Below are 26,527 nucleotides of genomic sequence, written 5' to 3' on the forward strand. Positions count from 1 at the left end.
AGACTTTATATTATGACATTATGAAGCATCCTGTTTTGCATTTGTATCTACTAAATGATCCTAACATATGGTTGAATGTAGCTATCAGAGAGAAAAGGGTGAAGCTCTTGATTCACCTGGATGATTATCTGACAGAACTTTAGAATCCAGTTTAAAACATGCAGTAATGATAATAGCCATAGACATCTTCAGAGGTCGACAGACCTAAATGTCAGTATATATTACAGCAGGCATAACAGTTCTGTTAATACACATGTCCAGGATTTACAGGCATACCCATCCTGTGTTGTTATTTATAAATCAGCAAGGTATTCTAGAAAGCAGCTCTCCTCTTTGGCAAAATCATATTCATCATGTCCTAGACAAGTCCAACAACTGGGGTAAAAAATGAGAAGCAGGAAATGAAAAAAGCCAGTCTCCAAATAAGGAAGATTCTGTTCCCTCCTTAAAAGTGCTGCTGCTAGTAGCATAAAATATAATGAATGTAAGGTCATTCCGTACCAGAGAGGCTACTTAAGAAAAATCTCCTGTCACCCTTCAGTTCTAGGTGCTTATCAAGTGATAATTACTAAAGTTGGCTATATCAGTAAAAACGAGGTTCACCTTAAGCTTCTAATGACATCCTTTGTCCCAAATGCAAATTGACAAATGCATTATAATAACATCTTATACTCTGGAATATGACTGCACTAGATAGTTTCTTTAGCTAGACAAGTTATCTCCTTTTGCCCAAGCCTTCTCAGATGACACCTTCAACTTTATGTAGATGTTAAGTGCATTCAGAATAGTGTTACACATGGAAAATATTAGTATTCAGTTTGACTGATCAGATGCTTTAGCTGCAATAAGCCTTCTCTGCTCACATGAATAGTGGCTGGTTACTGGCCTCAGAGCCTGAGATTCATTAAGAAAGAATATGCATTCTCAAACAGTTTTGCTTTGGTTAGTCACCAGTGACCCTCTGCTAGCCTGAAGAGTCAAACTCGTGTCTATATTATTTAGTGTGATAAACTTACCCTACATCATAATTTTCTCATTCACTAAGCACTGAAGTTTGAAGAGATAGCCCTTACAACATTAACTGTGACCTAACTGAACTATAACATGAGAACTGAGAAAGCCAGACCTATTACTTACCCTCCTCTGGATACAACCAGGTTAACTCGGATCTTATAGGAGACCAAGATTCCCAAAACTTCCTTGTCCATCCCTGGTTGTAAGCTGAAATGAAAAATGCAGAAAGAGAAGAAATGTTAGCCAAACCCTGACTACTGTTCAAACATTTATTGATATTTATGCACAGCTCAGTAGACAAGTAATGAGGGATAAGTTTGTCACAGCACTAACTATTGTTCACAAATGCAGTGTTGTAGATATGTCAAACTCAACAAGATGGAAAAAGCAGAGAAAGGCAAGAAAAATCAGGACTACTTTGGGTTCAAACAATTCTTTACTGTCCCATCAGTAAAATGTTCTGCACCCGTGGAGATAGGCTGGGTGTCATATACTGCACAGACTTGTGTATATTGTTGAAAGTTCACCAACATAACACGAAAACATAGACATCTAGTACAGCAGATGCTTGGTCCAGGCATTCTACCTGTCTCTTTGTTCACTTGAGAAGTTATTTCTTTTATTGTTTTCTAATTTATACTTCTGTTGACTGGGTTTGTCCCACTAGGCCAGTCCTGTCTTTTCAGGGAAACCCACAGTGGTATCAATACTGATTAGTAGAAATCAGTATTAATACTGATTAGCAGAAATCTGGATAGGGTACTGGGGAACATCCTCTACTCTTTTCTGGTAAGTGCTGTAGTGTTTTACAGTCACCTGAGCTACCCTAACTCAGGCAGATAAAGCTTAAGTTTAATATATTTTTATACATTTTTCTGTCCGTGATTCATGTTTGTGTAGTGCATTCTTTATTTTTCATATTGCTTTTATCCCATTACCCTTTCAGGATGGTTGTCTCATGGTTATGTTGCTTTTTCTGTGAAGATATATTACTTGGACTGGTCTGAGCCATCGTCTATTTGCAAACTGTCCATCCTGTCCTCTGTACACGATTGCTGAAATACCATACACAGTACCTAAAGCTTCACCTCAAGAAATTGTATATGCTTACACAGGTACTTAGAGTGTGAAACTAAAGCAAGGCAGACCTATGCAAGAAATCAAATGCAGGCAGGCAAAAAAAAAAAAAAAAAAAAAGAACAAGAGGAAAGAGGAAGAGGGGTACTTTACAGAAATATGCAGGTATTTCAAGGCACTCTATTAAGTCTAGTAAGGTGGCATATTTCAGAATGATAGATACGCTGAGTGAAGCACATTTATTTCATGGACATGTGAAGAAGCATTGTTTCACTTAAAGAATAATGGACATGTTAAGCAATCTTCTTGAGGAAACAGTGGTTTCAAAACAAAAGTTGGAATTCAAGACTGCTTGGGCTAGACATAAAGCAGTTCTGGGAAAGGTACAAGGAGATAAAACACTGCTTTCCTAGATTGAACATGTAACGGACAACAAGATGGACAGCCTGTTTATTAGGAGATAAGCAACTGTTTAGACTAACTTATCATTTTCTGCCACCAGTGGTTATATTTCTTTGACTCTGGATTATAGATCAAATTCCACCATCAGTGCTTTTGACAGACTCTTTGGGGATGTGTGCTCAGTACACTGCGTGATGGGTCTGTTCATAAAAATATGCACCTACTGGTTGGTTCACTACACTGCCTATGCAGGGTTTGCTATTTAAAACATGCAAGCACAAGATTCTCTACAATCTGTATGTGCAGTATATTTACTTTTTCATCATGTTATCCATGCAAGGTTTGTTCACCTTTTACTACATTATGCATGCAGTGCTTTTTCCCTACAATGTGCATGTAAGCTTGTTACTGAAGATTTATTTGATAAAATTGCAGTTTCCCGATAGTATGCACTTGTGGTCTGGCAATAGGTTGCCTAATAAAATTGTTCAGTATATGTTCATACAATATTTGCTCATTACAGTGTGCATGTTAAGGTTTGTTCACTACAGAATGCACTTGTATTTGGTACATGTTTAAACATTTGCATTGTATGCCATTCATTGAATATGGGTTCATTACATTGTCTGTGCAAGGCTTGTTCCATGCATCATGCACAGACCTCTCAACCAACTGGGGACAAATTTCAACAGAATCAGGGACAAGTCAAGAAAAAATCAGGGACAATCAGGGACACTTAAATTATTAGTGCTATTAACCCGAAACATTGACAGAATCAGAGTATATGAATTAATACACATTTTCTGAAATAAAAGAGGTTTATAACTCTTAATTATTGTCACTATTCATTAAGTGTAATTCACCACTTTTCCTCCAAAAGTTACTAGTTTTAGGAGGGATTAAGAAAGACAGAGTTAAAATTTGAGTCAAAATCAGGGACGTCCCTGAAAATCAGTGACAGTTGAGAGGTATGATCATGCATACAATGTTTTTTCAGTGACATTCATTTACAAAAATGTGAAAAAAAACACTTTTATCGAATTAGCAGTTGTGACATAGGCAAACCTATATTTATATAAAAATAAACAAACAATATTAACAAGTTCTCATTTATAAACATTATATGTCACATATATTCTTATACAATATGATCAATCCCATGTTATATAAATTTTTCAACTCCCACTTTCTCTTAAATGTCATTTCTCCTTCAAAACATTTACCTGCGTATATCATTCCCACAATTTCCATTTGTTCTATGTAATTTGCTCCTACCCTTTTCTAAAGATAACACTTGCTGTTCTTTTATCTCTGTTACAATACTCACTGCATCAAGTATGGGTGGTTTAGACTTTGATTTCCATTTTCTAGTAATTCCTGTTTTGGCAACCACCAGAATTAAACTTAACAAGGCCTTACTATGGCTAAAATTATCCCCTTAGTTGTAATAATTCGCTCATTCAATATTCCTGACAGAGTACTCGGGAGGGAATTTTTAAAGTCTGCCAACTCATTACCTCTGAAAACATATACTCTCAACTACCTCTTTCTTCCCTACCATACCTCCATCATTTGCCATCTACCTGAGGAAAAATTCTTTTGATTCTGCATAAGGTATAAAAGTATCTATGCAAGCACTTCTAAATCTTCTAGACTTTGTTGCATATTTGGGAGCCATGCATATGTCCTCGCATTCTTTCTTTATGAATTGCTTATCTAATCTTTCTTCTCAATCTTTTCTAACCTCCGTTGATTGATCCCTGTAGTTGTCATGCAATATTTTATATGCCCTACTAATTATCCATTTTTTTAACACCAGCTTCACTTCTAGGTTCAACTAAAAGCTCCCCTGTTCCTTTATCTTTGTCTATACTCTGATATCAATCCTCAGTAGGAAAAGGAATCTCTAGTCTGCAGTCCAAATGTCTTGTTGGCCTCTTCCGATTATATTACCTTTCCCAATCTAATTATTTGTTCCCAGTACCTTGGTTCCTTTAACAGCTTCCTTCAGTAAATTCCACCCCCCTCTTCCCTATTCTCTGTTCCCCAAACTGCAGTCATCCCTAATGACAGAATGAACTTTCTCCATTCCCATACTAAGCCTGCAGTACTTGATAATAGTTTTCACTCTTACTCACAAACACTGGCTAATGTACAGTGTATGTACTGTACCTGTGTACTATGTATGTATTCTACTTATGTTCCAAATTTCAGCTGTACACCACAAATCTATTAGTTACCTTTATTTTTAAATTAATATTTTCTTGTTTGTTCTCTCCATTGTAATTGTTGATGTGCTGCATACCACTGTAAAACATGTCTATTGTAATTTGTGTGTATACTGATCATGTCTAAATATGTAAGTGTATCAGGCCTATACTATATTTTCGAAAGTTTCAAACATCAAACACCATATGGTCGACACCATTGTTTTATCTTCATTAACTTTATATCCTGAAAAAAAATTGGAAGTGTCTTAGAATGATCCACAACACTAAAATGTCCTTTTCTGGTATTATTATGCACAAAATAATATTGTCTGCAAGTAAAGCCAACTTTTTTTTGAATACCATAAATATTATATCCTTGAATTTCTGAGTGCCATATTTTCTTTGCCAATGATTCTAAATATAATGCAAGTAACAAAGGGGAAAGATGACACCCCTGCCTGGTTCCTCTGTTCAGACACAACTTATCAGAGAGGAACCCTCCCACTTTGATTTTTGCCTCCAGTCCCTCATATATCCTCCTTGTTGTTGTGTCTTTCGGCTTTTCCCGGTTAGGGGTCGCCACAGTGGAACTTCGGTCTGCTAATGATTGGTAGTTGATTTTTACATGCCAAGTTACCAGCCCTGATGCACAACCTTCAACGAAGGTGCGCCCATTCATGCATGTCTCCACGCAGAAGACGCTCTAGCTGAGAATCGAACCAGACAGGGTATTACTGTGAGGCGGCAACGCTACCGCAGCAACATATCAGGGAATGCAAATGCTTCCATTGCCCTACACAGCTTACTCTATCAAATGCTTTCAATGCATCAAGACTTACCATAACAGTAGTACTTTATTACATTTGGTCTCCTTCTTTATTATCATTTTCTGTTAATGTTGTCAGATGTTTGCCTCCCCTCCACAAAACCACATTGATCCATAGTTATCAATTTTGATAATGCCTTTGTCATTCTTTTAGCCATTATAGACATAAACACTTTGTAATCAGGGGTATTGAAATGGGCCTATAAGTAGCTGGATCTGATGGGTCTTTATCACATTTAGTATTACAGCCAACACAGCTTTTCTCCAAGATGTTGGTGTTTCCTCTCCTTTTAACATACTACTAAAAAAAACCTTCTAGATCTTTTATCACTTTCTTCTCTTCTACCTTCCAAACTTCCACTGGAATACCATCTATCTGTGGAGACTTTCCTACAGATTGGTTATACAGAACTGTTTTTATTTCGTCTCCTCCTGTCTTAACTGTTAATTGTTGAGCCTCATCTGCCTCTAACCTTGGCATATTTAAGTCTTCTATAAATATTTCCTTTTGTCTTTTTCTTGATTTCCCATTTCACTGCTTTATACAAATTTTCATAAAGTTTCTGAAATATCTCCAATACTATTGCAGGATCTCTGGTTATTTTTCTTGTTATAGGATCCCCAATTTTGGCAACAACCTTTTCTATTTTCTGTTGCCCAAGCCATTATGCTAAAAGTTTGTGGCTCTGGAGTTATTATCAAAAAACAGTTTATTGACAGCAATCTTTCTAAACTCATGACTCAAATAAGTCAAATAATGTTGCAGGAGACTTGCTTTAGTCCCAATGTATTGCTAAACTCTGGAATAGTATCCCTGTGCAAATAAAACTCTCTGACAAACTTGGTAGTTTTAAACCACTTCTTAAACAACATCTTAACCAGTCCTGGTCCTGTACATGCTCATCACAGGGTTAAAACCTTTTCACTGTACAATACTATCCAAATACTCTCCTTAAACATAATATTTTATTCCTAAAATGACAAAACAATTTTTATACATAACTGCTGCCTGTACAATCCACTAAGTTGCATATGTGCTTTCTCTTTAGTAACTTCCACCTCTGTGAAATGTAACTACTGTTTGTGTATATATGTAAATAGGAATGTAACTATTGTTTGTGTATACATGTAAATAGAAATGTAACTACTCTGTGTTTGACTGGAACTTAGTATAATGTAATGTAAGCAAATGGAGCTTTTCTTCCCGGGCCTCCACTGAAAATGGGTATTACCTAGTCAGACTTTCCTGGTAAACAAAGCCATCTAACTAACCAGCTAACTAACTAAATAAATATTATCCAGATGCTCCCTTATTTTATCTTTAGCACTCTGCACTTGCACCTCTTCTTTTTCTGTGAGATTCCCCTTATTCTGTAATACTTTAACCATTGTCAGCTCTCTAGATAATTCTTGTTTACTTCTTAACTATATTTCCTCTTCTTTTATTTTTACCCTATTTTTAAACTTCATTTTCATTGTATTCCACTCACTAGCCATAACATCTGGCATACTATCTTCCCTAATAACTTCAGCATAATTTCCACTACTCATTACTTAAAAAAAAATCTTGTTTTAACAGGTAGCTGGGAAGCCCAAGTGTCTGACTTTTACTTCATTACTCTGCATTTTTATCTTAATTAGTATTGGTGCATGATCTGAAATAGTTGTCAGATATGTATCAAAGCTCTCAATTAAATGCACGTTCTACTGAATATAATTTCCGAGTAGTCTAGCTCACTTATTTATTTATTTATTACATTTGTTGACCGGGAAGGTCCACAGGGCCAAAAAGTGCCCATATTCAGTGGAGGCCCATGGAGAAAAGCTCCATAGCAGTACAGATACATACAATTTGATAAATCACAGTAACAATACAATGCTTAGAATGTATTAGAGACAAGATAATATTTACACTGATAAAAAAAAACAAGCTAGCAAATATGTCAGTTTAAACTTCTAAAGATCAGTTAACAATGCACTATATACAATTTGATAAGAGTACATACACAGTAGTTGCAGATTAGACTGACAGTCACCATACATTTGTAAAGCGTATAGAAAAATGTTTATTTGTTCAGGAGATAATGGTGATGGTACTGGAGGTGGAGAGGGGAGAAAGGAGGGAAAGGTGGAGATGAGGAAGGGAAGAGACAGAAGTCAGGTTATGGGTTGTGCGGAGTTAGCACAGGGGCATTGCCAGTGGGAGGAGAGATGATGTTTCAGGGATTTTTTAAAGACAGTTGTATTGCTAGTAGCTCTAAGAGATGGTGGGAGAGAGTTCCATAATTTAGCAGTGGCGAAGGAGTGGAGCCATTGTCCAGCGGTGAGATTGGGTTTATCTACCTGTAGGAGTGTTTGTTTTTCTGAGCGGAGAGGCCTATTAGGGTGGTATGGAGTAAATAGGTTTGAAAGGGCTGGGCAACTGGATGGATTGTTTATTAGTTTATGGGCAGTAGTTAGTTGAATATATGTGAGGTGGTGAGGAAGTTCTAGCCAGTTCAGTAGTCTAAGAGAGGTGCAGTGGTGAGATAAGGGCTTTTCATTGGTAACAAATTTTGCTATTTTGTTATAGCACGAGTGTAGTTTGGATTAAAGACTGGTCTGAATATTGGTGAAAAGAGGAGTGCCATAGAGAAGAGAGGGGAGCAGGAAAGAGGAGGCAAGGGCTGGTCTGGAAGAGTAATTGAGGAATGTTTTGTGTCTATATAGCATGCCCAATTTCTGGTGTGCTTTTTTAATGTTGTTGTGAATGCGCATGTCGAAGGTTAAATGTTGGGCAATGGTAACGCCTAAAAGTTTAGCATGTGAGACAACCTCTATAGAGGTGTTGTCATGAGTGAGGATAGTGAAAGTATCTGTGCTTATAGTGCAGGATTTCTTAGGGGTAAATAGCACTAGTTTAGTGTTTTTGGGATTTAATGCTAAATGGTTGTTAGCCATCCATATTTCAGTGGAGCTGAGGGCTGTTTGTGTAAGTTTTTGAAGTTCATGTGGTGAGTTGGAAGTACAGATGATTGTAGAGTCATCTGTGTATTGGATGACTGTTTCCTGAGTGAGACTAGAGTGGAAGTCATTGATGAAAATGCTGAAAAGTAGTGGGCCTAAGATGAACCCTTGGGCAACACCTGTGGAGGTGTTAAGGAAAGTAGAGAAGGAGTTTAGCCATTTTGTAGATTGTTGCCTGTCTGAGAGGTAGTTGGAAAACCAGTGAAGAGTAGAGGAAGAGATACCTATGTTGGATAGTTTTCTAAGAAGGAGTGAATGAGAGATAGTATCAAAGGCTTTGGACAGATCAAGAAATAGAGAGGAGGCAAGTTTTATGGTGTCACTAGCCCAATTGATAGTGTCATAGAAGAAAATAAGAACTGTTGTGGTACTGTGCCCTGGTTTAAATCCATGCTGGGTTGAAAATAGTATGTTGTTGTCAAGTAGGTAGCTAAGTAGCTGGCTGTGGATACATTTCTCGAGGATTTTTTAGATGGGGGGAAAGGATGGCAATGGGCTGAATGTTGGAGACATCTATGTTGTTTCCACCTTTGTGGAGTGGGAGAATAAATTATTTTTTCCAAATGGAAAATACTTTTTGTACCTTGTACTTATTGTACCTTGGGGAATACTAAGCAAATTCTCCAAGTTCCTACTAATTAATTCATGTCTTCCATGCCAAATACTTTCATAAAAGTCTTCAGAAATCTACCCTATTTTGTTATATTTTCTCCTGTAGCCCCCCAGATACAGCCTCATTGTTGCAGATTAATTTCCAGTCCCTACCTTTAACTAATATACCCTGCTGAAAGCTGATTATTTCTTCAAAAATTTTCTTATGCTCCATAATAAGTTTAGGTGGAATATAAATACATGTCAGCATAATCCTCATCCCCTGACAGTAGCCTCTTTCTACCCCAAATCTACCATTATTATCTTTTTTCCTGTTCTATCACTATTGGAGCTCCTCTAGCAATTAATATAAGTACTCCTTTTTTCTTTTGTCCCTGATATTCTGATAAATATCCATCTTGAAATCCTATCTTTATCAAATTCACATGCTCATTTCTTTTCAAATGTGTTTCCTATAGCATTGCTATTTGTACTCTGAATTTCTTAATAAAATTAAATATTCTTTCATTTTGTCTATACCTGTGAGACCATTTACATTCTAAGATAATGTGGCAAGTGTCACCATTATGATAAAAGTTATTATTCCTTTCTGTTATATACAACAGCTTTTTCAAAATGTCTACTTCCAGCTTTTGTGATATATGCACCCACTAATATTTAGCAGTTGATTCTTTATAATCATTTCCATTTGAATCTATGTCACATTTTTCAAGACTTTTTGTTTTAATGCAAACTCTCAAAATGAAAATCCTCAGAACATTCCCATAACCTCTTAACTTAAAACAAACACACAAAACTACATATTCAAATAATGACGTTTAATCCTCCTAATAAGAACAATTGTCCCAAATAGACAGCAGCAAATATAGATCTTATCTAACCTAAAGTTGAGGGTATCTGTGCTAAGAAGTATGTTAATGCCTGTGTTCCTACTTACACCATTTGGTGTCTATTCTGTTTTTTATCTTTACTCCTCCGATGTGAAAAACATCTTGCATGCTTTCAGAAAACATTAACTTTTATGTTTGAATAAACCAGTGCTTTGGCTTTTTATTGTACTAGAATCAGCTTGTCTCCATGGAAATGTAATAAAAAATGTAGACCTCAGCTGCAGGCTTCTGAAGACATGCTGAGACATTTATTGTTAATGGAAAAATTTTCATTACAGTCACTGTCCTCTTATTTACTTATTTAGATTAAGGCAAAGGTCCTAACCCAGACATTCACCTATGCAAAAGTAAGAAAAATATATCAGATCTACATATATTATGATATGTGTACTTTTGCACCCCATCCCCCAATTCAACACAACGGGATTAAAGACTATTAACTTAAACATGGTTTTGTGTAGCATTGTTTTTCTTTTTGCATTATATTGCCTTCATTTCTTAAAATTAGAAAAAAAGAAGGAAAAAAAGGCAGCCATTTACTTTAGTATCTTTATCACATGCAACAACTAAAAATGGTTTAGTAGATAACATGCAATTAATATCATGAAAAGTTTTATAAAAATACTGTTAGCAACACAAATTGATTTACTTACAGTTATATTTTTCCTTCCTCTTCTCTTCCCCCCATTGTCCTTCTAAACATTAATGACATAAACTGAGGCAAATGTCTTTGATTTCCCCACAAGTTTAACAAAGTCAAAGAAAGTCCATTCTTTCCACTTTTTCTTGTACGACTGAATTTCATAAATTTGATTGATGCTTTGTCATCTCATTTAGTCATTAATAAACATTATCTTCTTCTTGTTCATCTTCATCTCCCAACTCCAGACTCTGGTTCAATTTCAAAGTTCTCACAATTCTTCAACTCCCGTGCTTTTAACACTGTCTATCAAGCATTTTCCATGGAAACATTGGAAAGAGTTTTACTGGCAAAGTCTCTACATATGCTTTATTGTCATGTTTTGTTGGACAGACACTTGTATTTCCTCCTTAGCCTGTTCTGCATCAAAAAAAAAAAAATGACTTTGATCCTCCAGGAAAAAATATTCTGAAGACAGCTGGATATTGCAGCTTGAATCTCACACCTGCCTTTCGACATTCCTGATTGCGGGAATAAATATGTTTTATCTTCTGCCTAGCATACAGTGATTAATCATTTTCTGCAAACACTCTGCTGCTCTCACATTTAATACAGTACCCTTCTGCCACAGTTTTGTCAAGATCAACTCTTTCTGCTGGTAGGATTGCATTATTACTAATATGGGTCTTACTACTTTCTCATGGCCAGGTTTGGGGCATACACATGATGTGCCCTTTCAATTAAAATATCCTGCTGTAGAATACCAGTCCAGTTACTTATTTGTGTCTTCATAAAATTAATACAGTCTGTTCTTTCTAGTTTCTCTGGTACAGTAGGAAATCTCAGGGTTTCCCTATGTGCTCTATCCTCTAATTGTACTACTGTTGAAATATCTCTTCTTGAGCAGGCTAATGGTCAGCCAGCCTTTTCTTCATTTCAGCCTTGGTTTTTGCAGTTTTATCAGCTCATCTGAATCTCTCTTTAAAGCTTCTTCCATTTTCCAACCTTTTGTTATATGAGTTGATATACTTCTTTAGTGTTTCTTTTATTTTAATCAGCTCTGAGTACATTTGACTTATTTTTTTCCCCTTTAGATTACAGGAAGTCATACCTGGCTCCAAAGTTGGAACTTGAACTGCTTTTTGCTGAGCAGCTGCAGGATTCTTCCCATTCAGTGTTTTCTCTTCACCTTTTCTAGATGATATTCTTTCCGACTCTCTTAGTTTCTTCTTTGCTGGCATCCAGGCAGTGTACTTACTAGCCAGTAACTGAATTTACTAAAAGTGACAGAGTTCCTGGCTCTTGTCCTTCAGTTTCTTTTTTTCACACTGGGAGAGCTAAAGTTAAGCTGTTTATTAATGTGCAGCCATCTGGAAAGTCCCTACAATTTTTTTTTGACATTATATACGTGTGATTTGGTTTTCATTATGTACATGCATTTCCTTTAGTAACAAGTGCAGGGCAAGCCCCAGTAACAAACCCACACATTGGAACCATAATATCAACAAGCTCTACAATAATAGGAAGAGAAATTTGACCAGAAAAGAAGAGTAATTCCCAGAATGATAAAAAATCTCATTACTGAAATAAACCTAACAGGAGCTTAATGAAATCCATCAAAGTGAAGTATGAGGCTAAAATAGCTACCCAAGCCAAGGGCAATCACAAGGCCTATTTAGTTACATTTGTGAACTCAAAAGCACAATGCAGCAATGCACTGAGCCGATTGTGAACAATGTTACCTATACTGAGGCTGAAGATGTAGCAAACCTACTGGCCAATAAATTTAGCTTTAACTTTACCGTTCTCTTCCCTCTGTCTGTCTGTCAGGATATACCTGGAATTGTCTTGCCTCCTACAATCACTGCTATCACACAAGACAAAACCACTATCAGGAGCTAAAATACTACATTGATGGGTCTATACAATGTGCATGGATGCATCTTAAATAGCATGAAGCATGATTTAGCCAGCAGTCTAACAACACTGTTCAACCTCAACCACTATACAGGTTTTGTGAAGTAAATGGAGAACAGCTACAATCATTCCCCTGCATAAGGGGGGATCTTCCACAGACCCAGGCATATGACCAGCCTCGTATGCAAAGCCATGGAAAGACTTATCATGGAACTAATCAATAAGGGCATAGAGAACATCTAAACACTGGACCCACCTCAGTTTGGGTTGCTCAAGGGCAGGTTATGCTTATTAAACCTGGTGGACTTTTTTAAAAGGGTCATCTAAGCAATGGATGAAGGTAAAATGGTACATACCACATACCTCGACCTAGCCAAAGCTTTTGACACAATCCCACACTTAAGTAATGTAGAAAAGCTAAATAAACTTAGAGTAAACATCTATGAACTCCACTGTATTGCTGACTCGCTCACATATAGGACGTGGGAAGTCAAAATGGGTGAAGTTACCTCCACAAAGAGACCAGTCACCAGTGGAGTTTCTCAGGTTTCTTTGCTAGACCTCCCTGTTTGACATCTACTTCTCTGTAGTTAAAGCCAATACCAAGGGGCTCTTAGCAGAGTAAGTTTGCAAATGACTGCAAGCTAGGAATAGTTATTTAATACCCAAATGAATTATTCATTCTGCTGGAATGTTATTCCCAACTAAATAACTGGTGCCAAAATCACAGGCTGAAAGTAATGACAAAAAAATGCATTATTGTACCCTTTGGGAAGTCTTCTACCCTGGGTAACTACCACACTGACAATATACCCCTAAGAGTTGACCCATTTGTTTGGGATTTAGGAACTTTTGTGGAAAGAGATCTACTTTTCAGTCAGCATGTGTCTATTATCATACGAAAGTCCTTCTATATTGTACAACTTATAAACAAAGGGAATTCTGTCTAGATGAAGGGATGTCATTGTACCCCCTTACTCAACCCTCAGTAGGTCAGTCATTGACTATAATTCCCTCTTTGGTATGTATTTGTCCAGACACATGTAACAACTGAAATGCCCACAGAGGTACCTTATTAAAAGGATACAAGTCCTAAATAATATGCCCTACATGGACCAACTCAAAGCCTTTTCACTATACTCAGTATCCTACAGACTGCTAAGAGGTGACTTGTGTCTGGCATACAAGGCATCTTCTGACTTAGTACTAATGTATTTACTGTACATCAGGAAGTCAAATGACACCAGAGATACTCTGTTTAGGGATTTAAACTTCTTCTGCAACATCAACAGAACAGTTTGGAGAGACAGGTATATTCTGCAGAGGATACCGCTGAAACACTCTCCATCCACATGAAACAAAGCACATCCCTGTCCATATTCAAGTGCAACTTAAATCTATGGGTGGAAGATAGAAGATTTACCCCAGGATTGCCCCCTTACTACTAATGAATAGAAGGAGCTCCTAAATACTTTATCGCATGCATGGGTTCCCTTAAATTATCTATGGTATGATCCCAGTTATTCTCACCAGGGGTAATATATAATTATTAATGATGGGATAGGTAAGGCCAGCAAAACACTAAATGGTATAGTTTCATTCAAGCACTAAAAGGGAAATTGGCTAGGCTTAATATGGCCTGCAAGGGCAGCTAGCCCAAGGACCTATGCAGTTTGTTCACTGTAGGTAAATGAAATATTTGTTCCCTACATAATGTAATCAAGATTATTTCACTATAACCTACATGCAAAAGTTCTTTACCATAGTGTACATTCATCGTTTGTTCACTACAATGTGCAGGCAATATTTGCTCAATACGTTGTGTGTGTAGGTTTGCTTCATTGTCAAACAAGTGTAATGTTCAGGCAAGGATTGTTTACTGTCTCATTCAGTGAAGATGGGTTCATTACAATTAACATTTAACGTTTATTTATTACACACTCACACACACACACACACACACACACACACACACACACACACACACACACACACACATATACACACACACACACACACATACACACACACACACACACACACACACACAATATTTGTTCATGCATAGAAAGGTTTGCTTATAACCTGAATATGAGAAATGTTTGCTGTATTTGCAGGGTAATGAGAGAGCCTTGCTTATAACCTGAATATGAGATGCTTGCTAACCTTGTAGTATAATGAGCACATAATGATTAGATGATTTGTTCACCACAACATGCATACAAGGTTTATTCACTATAATGTGCATACAAGACATTTGTTATGCTGCTCCTGAAAGGTTTTTCTTGGGATAGTGTGCATAGATGTCCATATTCAGCATCTGTTCAGAGAGCAGGGGTGCATGACTTGTTCATGAGAATGTGCATGCAGACTTATCTCTAGGTCATGCATGCATGACTGCTCATGATAATATGAATTCAGGCTTATCCCTAGAGCATCGATGCATGACTTGTTCATGACAATGTGCATACAGGCTTATTCCTAGATCATGCATGCGTGACTTGCTCATGGCAATATGCATGCAGGCTTATCCCTAGAGCATGGATGCATGACTTGTTTATGAAAATTTGCATGTAGACTTAGCCTTATCCCTACGGCACACATGCAAGGCCTGACTACAAGATTGTGCATCACAATGAACTTTGGCCATCCAGCCAAATATCAGTATGCTCAAAATTCTGTTCTTTTGGCTATCTGATAAAAATCATAGTTGTGAAAAGGTGGGATCACCAATTCACCGACTTCTATAATGCTTGGTGGATCTGGTCTTTGGTTCTTTACTTCTGACAATGATAAGTTCAGGGCAGTATGCTCATTAGCAGACATATGGTTGTCATAGATTAGCTGCTGGTACTTTGCTGAAAAGGATCTCTCTTGCAGACTTGCTGAGCTATTAGTTAACATGTGGAAAATTACTGGATTGCCTCATTACTTATTAACATCACCTTAACTGCAAGGAAACACAATTCATTTTCACACAAACTTAAACCTAACAGCTTGAAAGGAGTTTTACTATAAGCCATTTAGCTGTATGATATACAGAAGATGAAGAAAAAACCCTTACATTGTACTTGAGGCAAGGTTGGTGTCTCCATGTTTCAGTTTGCCATCCAGTGCCAGACCACGTTTCTCACGATTATTTGCCAGGAGTGGAGTAACCACATATGTCTTTGAGAAAGTAGAATTAGCACCTACAGTGTCCCTAGGGAGACAAAAACGATAATGAGAAAAAAGTATTTTTTAAATATAAGATAAAAGTTATTAATTGGAACAAACATTAGAATGCTCTACATTTTGTGATCCATTTGATTAAAAGTTCTATGGTCTACAGTGTAATGGAAACTAAAAACTAAAGTCCCATAGAAATACAAAAACGCTTTAAGAATCTTATATAATTTTCTGATGAAAGAGTCAGGTACAGTGATATTTAGATTATTTTGTATAATTTCTGACCCTGTGCCTGCCTATCAGCAAGCTTACCCTTTGAGAAGACATCATGCTGTGCAGTGGGGGGGAGGGGGCACTTTCCAGGCAGTCGTGACAATGCTTTGTTGACTTAGTGACAGCGTTTTTCATTTTTATGGCCTAATCCTTCTCCTGGTGGCAACATCAGTGCTTGCATTTCATTGTAAGGGCTATCTATACCCTTCTACCCATGCATGTGTGCAGCTCCCCTTGGGCAACAGGACTCTGTCACTGGCTTTGGTGACCATGACACATCTTCCTGATATCAGCTTCCATGTTAAAATGGGCCACAGCTCTCCAACCAAGGCTGTGTCATTAGAACAGTGGCGCTCGCTAGTTGGGAACCACCATCCATCCATCCTGTGATAGATATACCATTCCTGCACTCTGTTTGCCCTGTCAATCACCCCTGCTGTTAAGATGCCTGGGCTATAGTCTGGGCTTTATCTCTCTCTATGATAGTGGTACAGGCTTTTAGCATCGCATTTTGCAGACAACCATGTGCTGCCTTCTAAGGAAGACTGGCATGTAGTAAAAGTTCAGAGCAAGGTTTTACTGAAAGCCACATGAAGCTTGGTATCAGACAGTCAAAGAGAAACTGAAAAAAGCATATCAGCAAAAGTACAGTTTTGTACCTACCATAAATGTAGATGTCCGATAGGTATGCATCTGCAGTCCTTACATATGGGTTGTCCTGCCTCAGGCAGCCCTTCGGTCGGCCGGATTCCAAAGTCTGGGTCCGGCGTCGGCTGATGTCGCCCTTTCCCCGACGTCAGAGCGCCTGGGGTATAAAAGAGTCAGCCGATGCCATCTTCCTCAGTTTTTCTTGCCCCAGATGTCAGGTGCCCTCTAAGGAAGGCTAAATTTGGAGAAATGCAAAATATTCCAAACATGCACAGTAATAAAAAACAAATACACCATAATAGATAACCCCAGCTAGCTATAAGAGGGATAAGTACCCAAGAAATACCACAGAGGGGAAGGAGGGAGGGAAAACCTGACTGCAGATGCATACCTATCGGACATCTACATTTATGGTAGGTACAAAACTGTACTATGTCCTTCAAGGATGCATCTGCAGTCCTTACATATGGGTAGAATACCATAGCCAAGCTGGGGTGGTAGGATCTAAGAAAATGATGGTGTAGCTAAAATGCCCTGCAGGACTGCCGTAGCAAAGCCTGCTCTGGATCTGGAATATAAGGGCAAATTGTAATGCTTGGAAAATGTATGCACGGAGCTCCATGTAGCAGCTTCTAAAATGTCCTTGGTAGCCACCCCTCTTAAAAAGTCTGTGGAGGTGGCTGTGGCTCTGGTGGAATGAGGCCTGATGTTAGCTGGCACAGTTTTTCCATGATAAGAGTAGCAGAATCGAATGCAATTTCCTATCCATTTTGAAATTGTCTGTTTGGAAATTGCTTTGCCTTGGATGCCTGCAGCATATGCTACCAACAGCTGGTCAGTTTTTCTGAAAGTCTTAGTTCTGTCCAAGTAGTAGCATAACTGTCTGTGAATGTCCAGGGTATGCAGAAGTTTTTCTCCCATGTTTTGCGGATCTGGAAAGAAGGTAGGCAGGTGAATAGCTTGGTTCAGTGAGACCCTGGATACCACCTTTGGCATGAATGAAGGATTGGTTCTCAAGGAGACTCTGTCCTGATGAAAAATAAGAAATGGTTGTACTGCTATGAGTGCCTGCAATTCAGATACTCTTCTTGCTGAGGTTATGGCCAGAAGGAAGGCAGTCTTCCAAGACAGGAACTGTAACTCTGAAGATGCTGCTGGTTCAAAGGGAGGTAGAGTCAACTTTTCCAACATGAAGTTAAGGTCCCATGTAGGCACTGGTGGTTTTCTTGGAGGATTGATGTTTTTAATTCCTCTTAGAAACTGCCTTAGGAGAGCATGAGAGAAGACAGGTGGATCAGTATTGTATTCTGCTGAAATTGCTGAAGCATGAATTTTTATGGAAGAGTAAAAAAAGGCCATTGTGGAGCATTTCTGCCAAATATTCCAGGATATGTGCCATCCTCATCACTGTGGCATCTAGGCCCTTTGCGGTGCTCCAAGTGTGGAATATTTTCCATTTTGCTGAATATGCCTTTCTCGTGGAAGGTCTGTGAGCTTCCATGATGATATCCTTCACTCTCTTGGATGGCTTTTCCTGGTGAGGAGTCAAGGTATTCTCCAGGCTGTTAGCTGCAGGGTTTTCAGGCTGGAGTGCAGAGTTTTGTAATTGTGCTGTGTCAGAAGGAGTGACCATTGTGGTAGAGGCCACGGTTTCGTGTGTGACAGGCATCGTAACAGTGGGTACCAGTGCTGCCTTGGCCAGTCCGGGGCTATTAGAATCACTTTTGGCTGCTCTGTCCTGATTTTCAGTAAGACCCTGGTCATTAGTGGAAGAGGTGGAAATGTATACACTGTTAGAGTATTCCAGCTGAAAGAGAGGGCGTCCACTTTCCATGCTTGTGGGTGGTATGTCCTTGAACAGAATTTCTTCAGCTGATGATTGTGGTGGGAGGCAAAAAGATCTATGTCCGGCCTTCCCCAAAATTGTGTTATCTGAAGGAAGATGTCTGGGTGTAGCATCCATTTGTGTGGATCCATGGTATTTCTGCTTAGGCTGTCCGCTAGTATATTGTCTTTTCCTGGCACAAACTGGGATTGCAGCTCTATATTGAGTTTTAGGGAAAGTTCCCAAAGATTTATTGCTAGTCTGCAAAGAGGGTAGGAATGGGTACCTCCTTGCTTGTTTATGTACCACATAACGGTGGTATTGTCTGTCCTTATTAGCAGGTGGCCTTGATGTAGAAAGTGCTTGAAGGCCTCGATTGCATGTATCACTGCCAGCATTTTCTTTTGGTTTATGTGCATGCGCAATTCTTTCTGAGACCATAGTCCTTGGATGCATCTGTCCTCCATGTGTGCTCCCCATCCATGGTCTGAAGCGTCCGAGGTAATGGTTTGGCTGGTTACTGGTTTGCTGAAAGGCAGACCCCTGTTTGACTGGCTTGCTTGGGCCCACCACAGGAATTCCTTTTGAAGGCATGGAATGAGTGGTATCAAAGTTTCTAGGCTGTGATTGTGCTGAGACCATAAACTCCTTAGGTACCATTGTAGTTTTCTCATATGCAGCCTTGCTTTTGAAATCAGAAGAATGCACGATGCCATGTAACCCAGGACCTGCAGGGTTTTCCTTGCAGTCATCTGAGTTTGTTTTGTCAGATTTTTGAAGTAATCTGGTAGTTGTCTTTGTTTTTCTTCTGTGAGAAAAGCCATTTGGGTGGTTGTATCTAGTTCCGCACCCAGAAAAGTTATTCTTTGGGATGGCACAAGTCTTGACTTGTGAATGTTGACTGTGTATCCCAAGGCCTGCAGAAGGTGGATGGCATAATTCAAATGTTTTTCCAAAGTTTGTTGGCTGTCCGCTTGTATAAGGCAGTCGTCCAGATACGGGTATATTTAAATCCCCTGAAGTCTGCAGTGTGCAATTACTGATGCCAGGCATTTCGTGAATACTCTGGGTGCAGTAGATAAGCCAAAGGGCAATGCTGAGAATTGATAATGCTCTGAACCTGCAAGAAATCTGAGGTGTCTTCTGCAACTTTGTCTGATAGGGACATGCAGGTATGCCTCCTTGAGGTCTAGAGTTAACAGCCAAGACCCCTTGCCCAGCATGGGAAGGAGTTGCTGTAGGGTCAGCATTTTGAATTTTGGCACAATGAGATAAGTATTGAGTGCGGACAAATCGAGAATAGGCCTCCATTGTTTTTCTTTTCTTGGGACAAGGAATAGTCTGGAATAAAATCCTTGGCCTTGTTCTGTGAGAGGAACCTTTTCTATAGCTTTCATTTGCAATAGGTTGGCAATTTGTTTTAAAGCCTCTGCCCTTTGATTTGGTGGCAGGTTTGGCATTCCTTTTCTTTTGGTAATGTATGGAAATGGAACCTGTATCCTTTGTCTATTATTTGCAGTGTCCATTTGTCCCTTGTAATACTGTGCCAATTTCTTGAGAATAAAGACAATTTTCCACCCAAAGGTGCTTCTAATTGAGCCCTGGTTGGCGGGATCAAGGTGAAATCATTGAGTCTGTCCTTGTGCAGCAGTTGTTGGTCCTGCACTACCTCGCTGGTTAGGAGGCTGCCATTGACGTCCTCTGTAGGAGCCTCTAGCTTGCCCTCTACCTCTGGCATGCCTGTTCTTGCCTCTTTGATATCTCTCTTCCGGAAAGGACCAATTCTTAGAAGGCCAATTTCTGCTGAATCTTGGTGGTTGTACCTGGAGGAAATCTTTGACTGTTTGTACAGATTTAGCCTTTTCCTCAAATTTCTTTAAGACCTCCTGAGCAGTGGAGCCAAATAACTTTTGCTTTTCCAGTGGAGCATCCAGAAGCTCAGCCTTAACATGATCTGGCAGAGATTGTTCCTTCAGCCAAGCATGTCTACGTATGACTGCACCTGTCATTGCTGACCTACATGAAGCTTCCAATGCATCATAACCACACTACAAGAAATGGTTGCTAACCTGTTGTGAATTATGTACCAGATCCTGAAGTGACTTACGGTCTAGGAGTTCAGAAGAAGACAGCTTTTTCTGCAATTCATCCAACAAATACTCTTGGTACTGTATCATATGAAATTGACAATTTAAAGCCCTCAGAGACAGAGTGGAAGAAGTATACACTTTTTTACCCCATCTCTCTAAAGCCCTGGACTCCCTTTCAGAGGGGAGTGGATTTTTAGTAGTGGCAGCTGCAACCCCTTTAGGACCCTGGGAAATAGTTTCTGGGTCAGCAGAGTGGGCCTTGTAAAGGAAATGATGTGAGTCCGGGACCCTGTAGTACCTATCGGGTTTAACAGGAGCCGGAGGAAGGGTGTCAGGGGTAGTGCTAGACTCAGAATACACATCATCAATGACACTTAAAACAGGAGGAATAGCCAAAGGTCTATGCTGAGGTAAATGAAGAAAAGTCCTTAATCTCTTCCTGGAATCGGAGAATTCCTGGCCCTGCCATTGGAAATGCTCTCTCATGGAGTGAAGGGTCTCCTCAAAGGACAGCTCTTCAGGAGGGGAGGCAGAGGGAATGGATTCCTCTGCATCAGAATCCTCGTAGGCCGTGAAGGCCTCCTCCTGGTAATCTGATAGAGCAGAGCCATCAGAGGCCTCATCAGAGGACTGAGGATCAGCGGACTCAGCCCTGGGCCTTTTGTCTAGAGGGGGTTGAGAGCCCCTGTCCAGATGAGGCTGGGATCCTCTGATTAAGGAAATAAGATCCTCAGCCAAACTTAGTATCTGTGAACCTGTAGTGGATCCCTGAGAAATAGTCTTGGGAGGCAGAGTTTTTTGTTGCTTAGCAGCTTTAGCCCTAGTGAATGCTTTAATGGACATGGATGCAGGGGGCCTGGCTGCTCCACGTTCTGGGGTAATCTTGTCTAAGGGAATGGTGTCGGTAGTTTCATGAACACCGGTTTCCGAGGGTAAATCCATAACCAACTCAGAAGAAGCCTCCGGGGCCGAGGCTGTCGGTTGTACCGTTTCCACGGTCAGAAGTACCAAGGACTCGGTTTCAGCCGAGACCGAGACACTCGCGGTAGGCTTAGGCGTGGTTTCAGCCGAAACCACGGTCCGTGTGTGTCGGTCCTTGTCCTTCCATTTTTTGGTTAAATGAGAAGTCGGAGTCTCCGACGGCATTTTATAAGAGAAACTAGCCCCAAAAAATTCCTCTGCAAACTCCGACCGACGCCTAAGAGTGTGTCGATTAAAGGAGGCACAGGCAGTACAGGCCGAGACGTTGTGGTCTGGGCCTAGGCAAGGGAGGCAGTAGGAATGGAAATCCTTATGAGGTATTTGTTTCCCACAAGTCAAGCAATTATTAACTTTAAGCGTTTGATCTGACATCGGCTGAGGCAAGAAAGAGTCCCCAACGGGGTACTTAGCTTTTTGAAGTCTTCGGTAGCTGAATTTACAGGAGCTGGCCGACCGGCACTTGCGAACTGCTTCTGCTTCGGGCACCACGCGGCAAGAAAGACTGGGGAAGATGGCGTCGGCTGACTCTTTTATACCCCAGGCGCTCTGACGTCGGGGAAAGGGCGACATCAGCCGACGCCGGACCCAGACTTTGGAATCCGGCCAACCAAAGGGCTGCCTGAGGCAGGGCAACCCATATGTAAGGACTGCAGATGCATCCTTGAAGGACATCAAGGATTCATCAGATGCAGCTCACATATTTTTCCATGTCATTCTATTTACTTCAGACCATATTCAGTGTCTGTCCCTATCTATGCTTTTATTCTGCATTCATGGAAATCTCGACTTATATTTATTCTATTAACTTTAGTGAAAGACTGCTTAAGATCACACTCCTCTTTCAATGAGTGTTTCTCCTTTTATACTGTAGAACCACCTAGTCAAAAACATTTTAGTCTAAAAAAATACATGCTGTGTCTTGTTTAATTTCATGGACTATTAAAAGGTTTCTGCATGTTTCATTATTCTTCTCAGAAATGAAACATTGATGCAGGTATATTAATTTTTTTTCTTTTTCAAATGCAGAGTTTGTACCATTTATTATCCTGTGACACCCCCATACCTTGCCCACATTCATCTTGATGTACCATTTCTGAAAATTAGACATTTCTATAACAGGATGGTTATCTCTTGTTATGTAATCAGTGTGGTGATTTATCTCATTTGGTTTCTGTCAGAGGTTGCTTTTCCTTTTATATGCTGCAGCTTCTCACTAGCTGTACCAACTGCCTTGCTGTATCAACTTATTAACTGCTTACTTTTATAGATGGCATAATTATTATTGTTATGTGTTTTGTTTCTCTTTTGAGGTTAGCATTGCCATACCACTCATTTTGAACTCCACTCCTTGTCTTCTTATTCTTCCAAGATGATTTTGCACTTGTATGAGATGCACATCTGGAGTATCTGACCCACTGGCAATGTATTATAGTTGTATAAAGGTTTGCGGGTTATTTTTCAGTTTTATGATATGTATGTCTGTGCCATCTGACCTACTGGCAATGTAGTATAGTTATATAATGGCTGGTGGATGATTTTGCACTTCTATGATATATGTCTGTGGCATCTGACCTACTGGCAATGTGTTATAGTTGTATAATGGGTGGTGGCAGGGACTTAGCAGTAGTTAATCCACCATGGAGCTGAGTTAGGAAATGGTCTATAAGCATGCTGTTGACATAGTGTGATTTAACAAGGTCCATTCCTAAAAGAGTTATAGTTTTATTTTAGAGAGAAAATAAGAAAAGGTTAAGTAGAGTCCTCCTTAGGGCTCATACTGAGGCAGCGATGAGGGTATCATGTATGTATTCACACGCAATCTTATGTTGCCAATCTATTATTTTTTATAAGCCCTACCTGGGCTGAGTCTACAGTTGATAATTCTGTGAGCAGTACTGTACCCCCATTAAGATCAGGGGAACAGACTTCTAGAATGAATGCATCCTATTGGAGGACAGATATGCCTATAGAAATTCATATGCATGTTGTATGTAAACATCAGCAAAGCACATACTAGATCTTGCAGGGACATCAGGCAGATATAAAAAGGCAAACTGAAAACTAACCACCTGGAAATAAACAGTGGTTACTGAGAGGGTGTCACCTCAGGCAGAAATGTGAAAATGAATGGTTTTACTTAGTAGGTTAAGATAGCTGGTGGTTCAGACTGTGGAGCAAAAAAAAAAAAAACAACAAAAAAACAAAACAAAACCCAAAAAAGAATGCTGTTGCTGCCTACAGTGACTAAAGTTGACATCTAATCATGCTGTATGATACTGCTTCCAAAGGAAGTCTCAGAATTCGAGCACTGCTGCTAACTCATTACTTGGACTGATACTGCTTCCAAAGGAAGTCTCAGAATTCGAGCACTGCTGATAACTCATTACTTGGACTGATACTGCTTCCAAAAAAAGTCTCAGAATTCGAGCACTGCTGATAACTCATTACTTGGACTGATACTGCTTCCAAAGGAAGTCTCAGAATTCGAGCACTGCTGATAACTCATTACTTGGACTGATACTGCTTCCAAAGGAAGTCTCAGAATTCGAGCACTGCTGATAACTCATTACTTGGACTGATACTGCTTCCAAAGGAAGTCTCAGAATTCGAGCACTGCTGATAACTCATTAGTTGGACTGATACTGCTTCCAAAGGAAGTCTAAGAATTCGAGCACTGCAGATAACTCATTACTTGGACTGATACTGCTTCCAAAGGAAGTCTCAGAATTCGAGCACTGCTGATAACTCATTACTTGGACTGATACTGCTTCAAAGGAGGTCTTAGAATTTGAGCACTGCTGATAACTCATTACTTGGACTGATACTGCTTCCAAAGGAAGTCTCAGAATTCGAGCACTGCTGATAACTCATTACTTGGACTGATACTGCTTCCAAAGGAAGTCTCAGAATTTGAGCACTGCTGATAACTCATTACTTGGACTGATACTGCTTCCAAAGGAAGTCTCAGAATTCGAGCACAGCTGATAACTCATTACTTGGACTGATACTGCTTCCAAAGGAAGTCTCAGAATTCCAGCACTGCTGATAACTCATTACTTGGACTGATACTGCTTCCAAAAAAAGTCTAAGAATTCGAGCACTGCTGATAACTCATTACTTGGACTGATACTGCTTCCAAAGGAGGTCTCAGAATTCGAGCACTGCTGATAACACATTACTTGGACTGATACTGCTTCCAAAGGAAGTCTCAGAATTCGAGCACTGCTGATAACTCATTACTTGGACTGATACTGCTTCCAAAGCAAGTCTCAGAATTCGAGCACTGCTGATAACTCATTACTTGGACTGATACTGCTTCCAAAGGAAGTCTCAGAATTTGAGCACTGCTGATAACTCATTACTTGGACTACTTCCAAAGGAAGTCTCAGAATTCGAGCACTGCTGATAACTCATTGCTTGGACTGATACTGCTTCCAAAGGAAGTCTCAGAATTTGAGCACTGCTGATAACTCATTACTTGGACTGATACTGCTTCCAAAGGAAGTCTCAGAATTCGAGCACTGCTGATAACTCATTACTTGGACTGATACTGCTTCCAAAGGAAGTCTCAGAATTGAGGCACTGCTGATAACTCATTACTTGGACTGATACTGCTTCCAAAGGAAGTCTCAGAATTTGAGCACTGCTGATAACTCATTACTTGGACTGATACTGCTTCCAAAGGAAGTCTCAGAATTTGAGCACTGTTGATAACTCATTACTTGGACTACTTCCAAAGGAAGTCTCAGAATTCGAGCACTGCTGATAACTCATTACTTGGACTGATACTGCTTCCAAAAAAAGTCTCAGAATTCGAGCACTGCTGATAACTCATTACTTGGACTGATACTGCTTCCAAAGGAAGTCTCAGAATTCGAGCACTGCTGATAACTCATTACTTGGACTGATACTGCTTCCAAAGGAAGTCTCAGAATTCGAGCACTGCTGATAACTCATTACTTGGACTGATACTGCTTCCAAAGGAAGTCTCAGAATTCGAGCACTGCTGATAACTCATTAGTTGGACTGATACTGCTTCCAAAGGAAGTCTAAGAATTCGAGCACTGCAGATAACTCATTACTTGGACTGATACTGCTTCCAAAGGAAGTCTCAGAATTCGAGCACTGCTGATAACTCATTACTTGGACTGATACTGCTTCCAAAGAAGGTCTTAGAATTTGAGCACTGCTGATAACTCATTACTTGGACTGATACTGCTTCCAAAAAAAGTCTCAGAATTCGAGCACTGCTGATAACTCATTACTTGGACTGATACTGCTTCCAAAGGAAGTCTCAGAATTTGAGCACTGCTGATAACTCATTACTTGGACTGATACTGCTTCCAAAGGAAGTCTCAGAATTCGAGCACAGCTGATAACTCATTACTTGGACTGATACTGCTTCCAAAGGAAGTCTCAGAATTCCAGCACTGCTGATAACTCATTACTTGGACTGATACTGCTTCCAAAAAAAGTCTAAGAATTCGAGCACTGCTGATAACTCATTACTTGGACTGATACTGCTTCCAAAGGAGGTCTCAGAATTCGAGCACTGCTGATAACACATTACTTGGACTGATACTGCTTCCAAAGGAAGTCTCAGAATTCGAGCACTGCTGATAACTCATTACTTGGACTGATACTGCTTCCAAAGCAAGTCTCAGAATTCGAGCACTGCTGATAACTCATTACTTGGACTGATACTGCTTCCAAAGGAAGTCTCAGAATTTGAGCACTGCTGATAACTCATTACTTGGACTACTTCCAAAGGAAGTCTCAGAATTCGAGCACTGCTGATAACTCATTGCTTGGACTGATACTGCTTCCAAAGGAAGTCTCAGAATTTGAGCACTGCTGATAACTCATTACTTGGACTGATACTGCTTCCAAAGGAAGTCTCAGAATTCGAGCACTGCTGATAACTCATTACTTGGACTGATACTGCTTC

General features: G+C 39.6%; 1 protein-coding gene across 5 annotated transcripts in view; it reads right to left on the bottom strand.

Moving 5' to 3' along the window:
• Positions 1-26,527, bottom strand: part of ARR3 (arrestin 3) — a 535,442-nt gene that overhangs the window by 95,689 nt on the left and 413,226 nt on the right. For all 5 annotated transcript variants that reach the window (XM_044057442.1, XM_044057444.1, XM_044057443.1 and 2 more), the window contains exons 12-13: positions 15,659-15,796; positions 1,138-1,221 (exon numbers count right to left, since the gene is read on the bottom strand). In XM_044057442.1, coding sequence (XP_043913377.1) covers positions 1,138-1,221; positions 15,659-15,796 — 222 coding nt within the window. The remainder of the gene's footprint in view (positions 1-1,137; positions 1,222-15,658; positions 15,797-26,527) is intronic.

Source organism: Protopterus annectens, chromosome 15.part0 (assembly GCF_019279795.1).
Source record: "Protopterus annectens isolate FY-2018-M chromosome 15.part0, PAN1.0, whole genome shotgun sequence".
Taxonomy (NCBI): Eukaryota; Metazoa; Chordata; order Ceratodontiformes; family Protopteridae; genus Protopterus; species Protopterus annectens.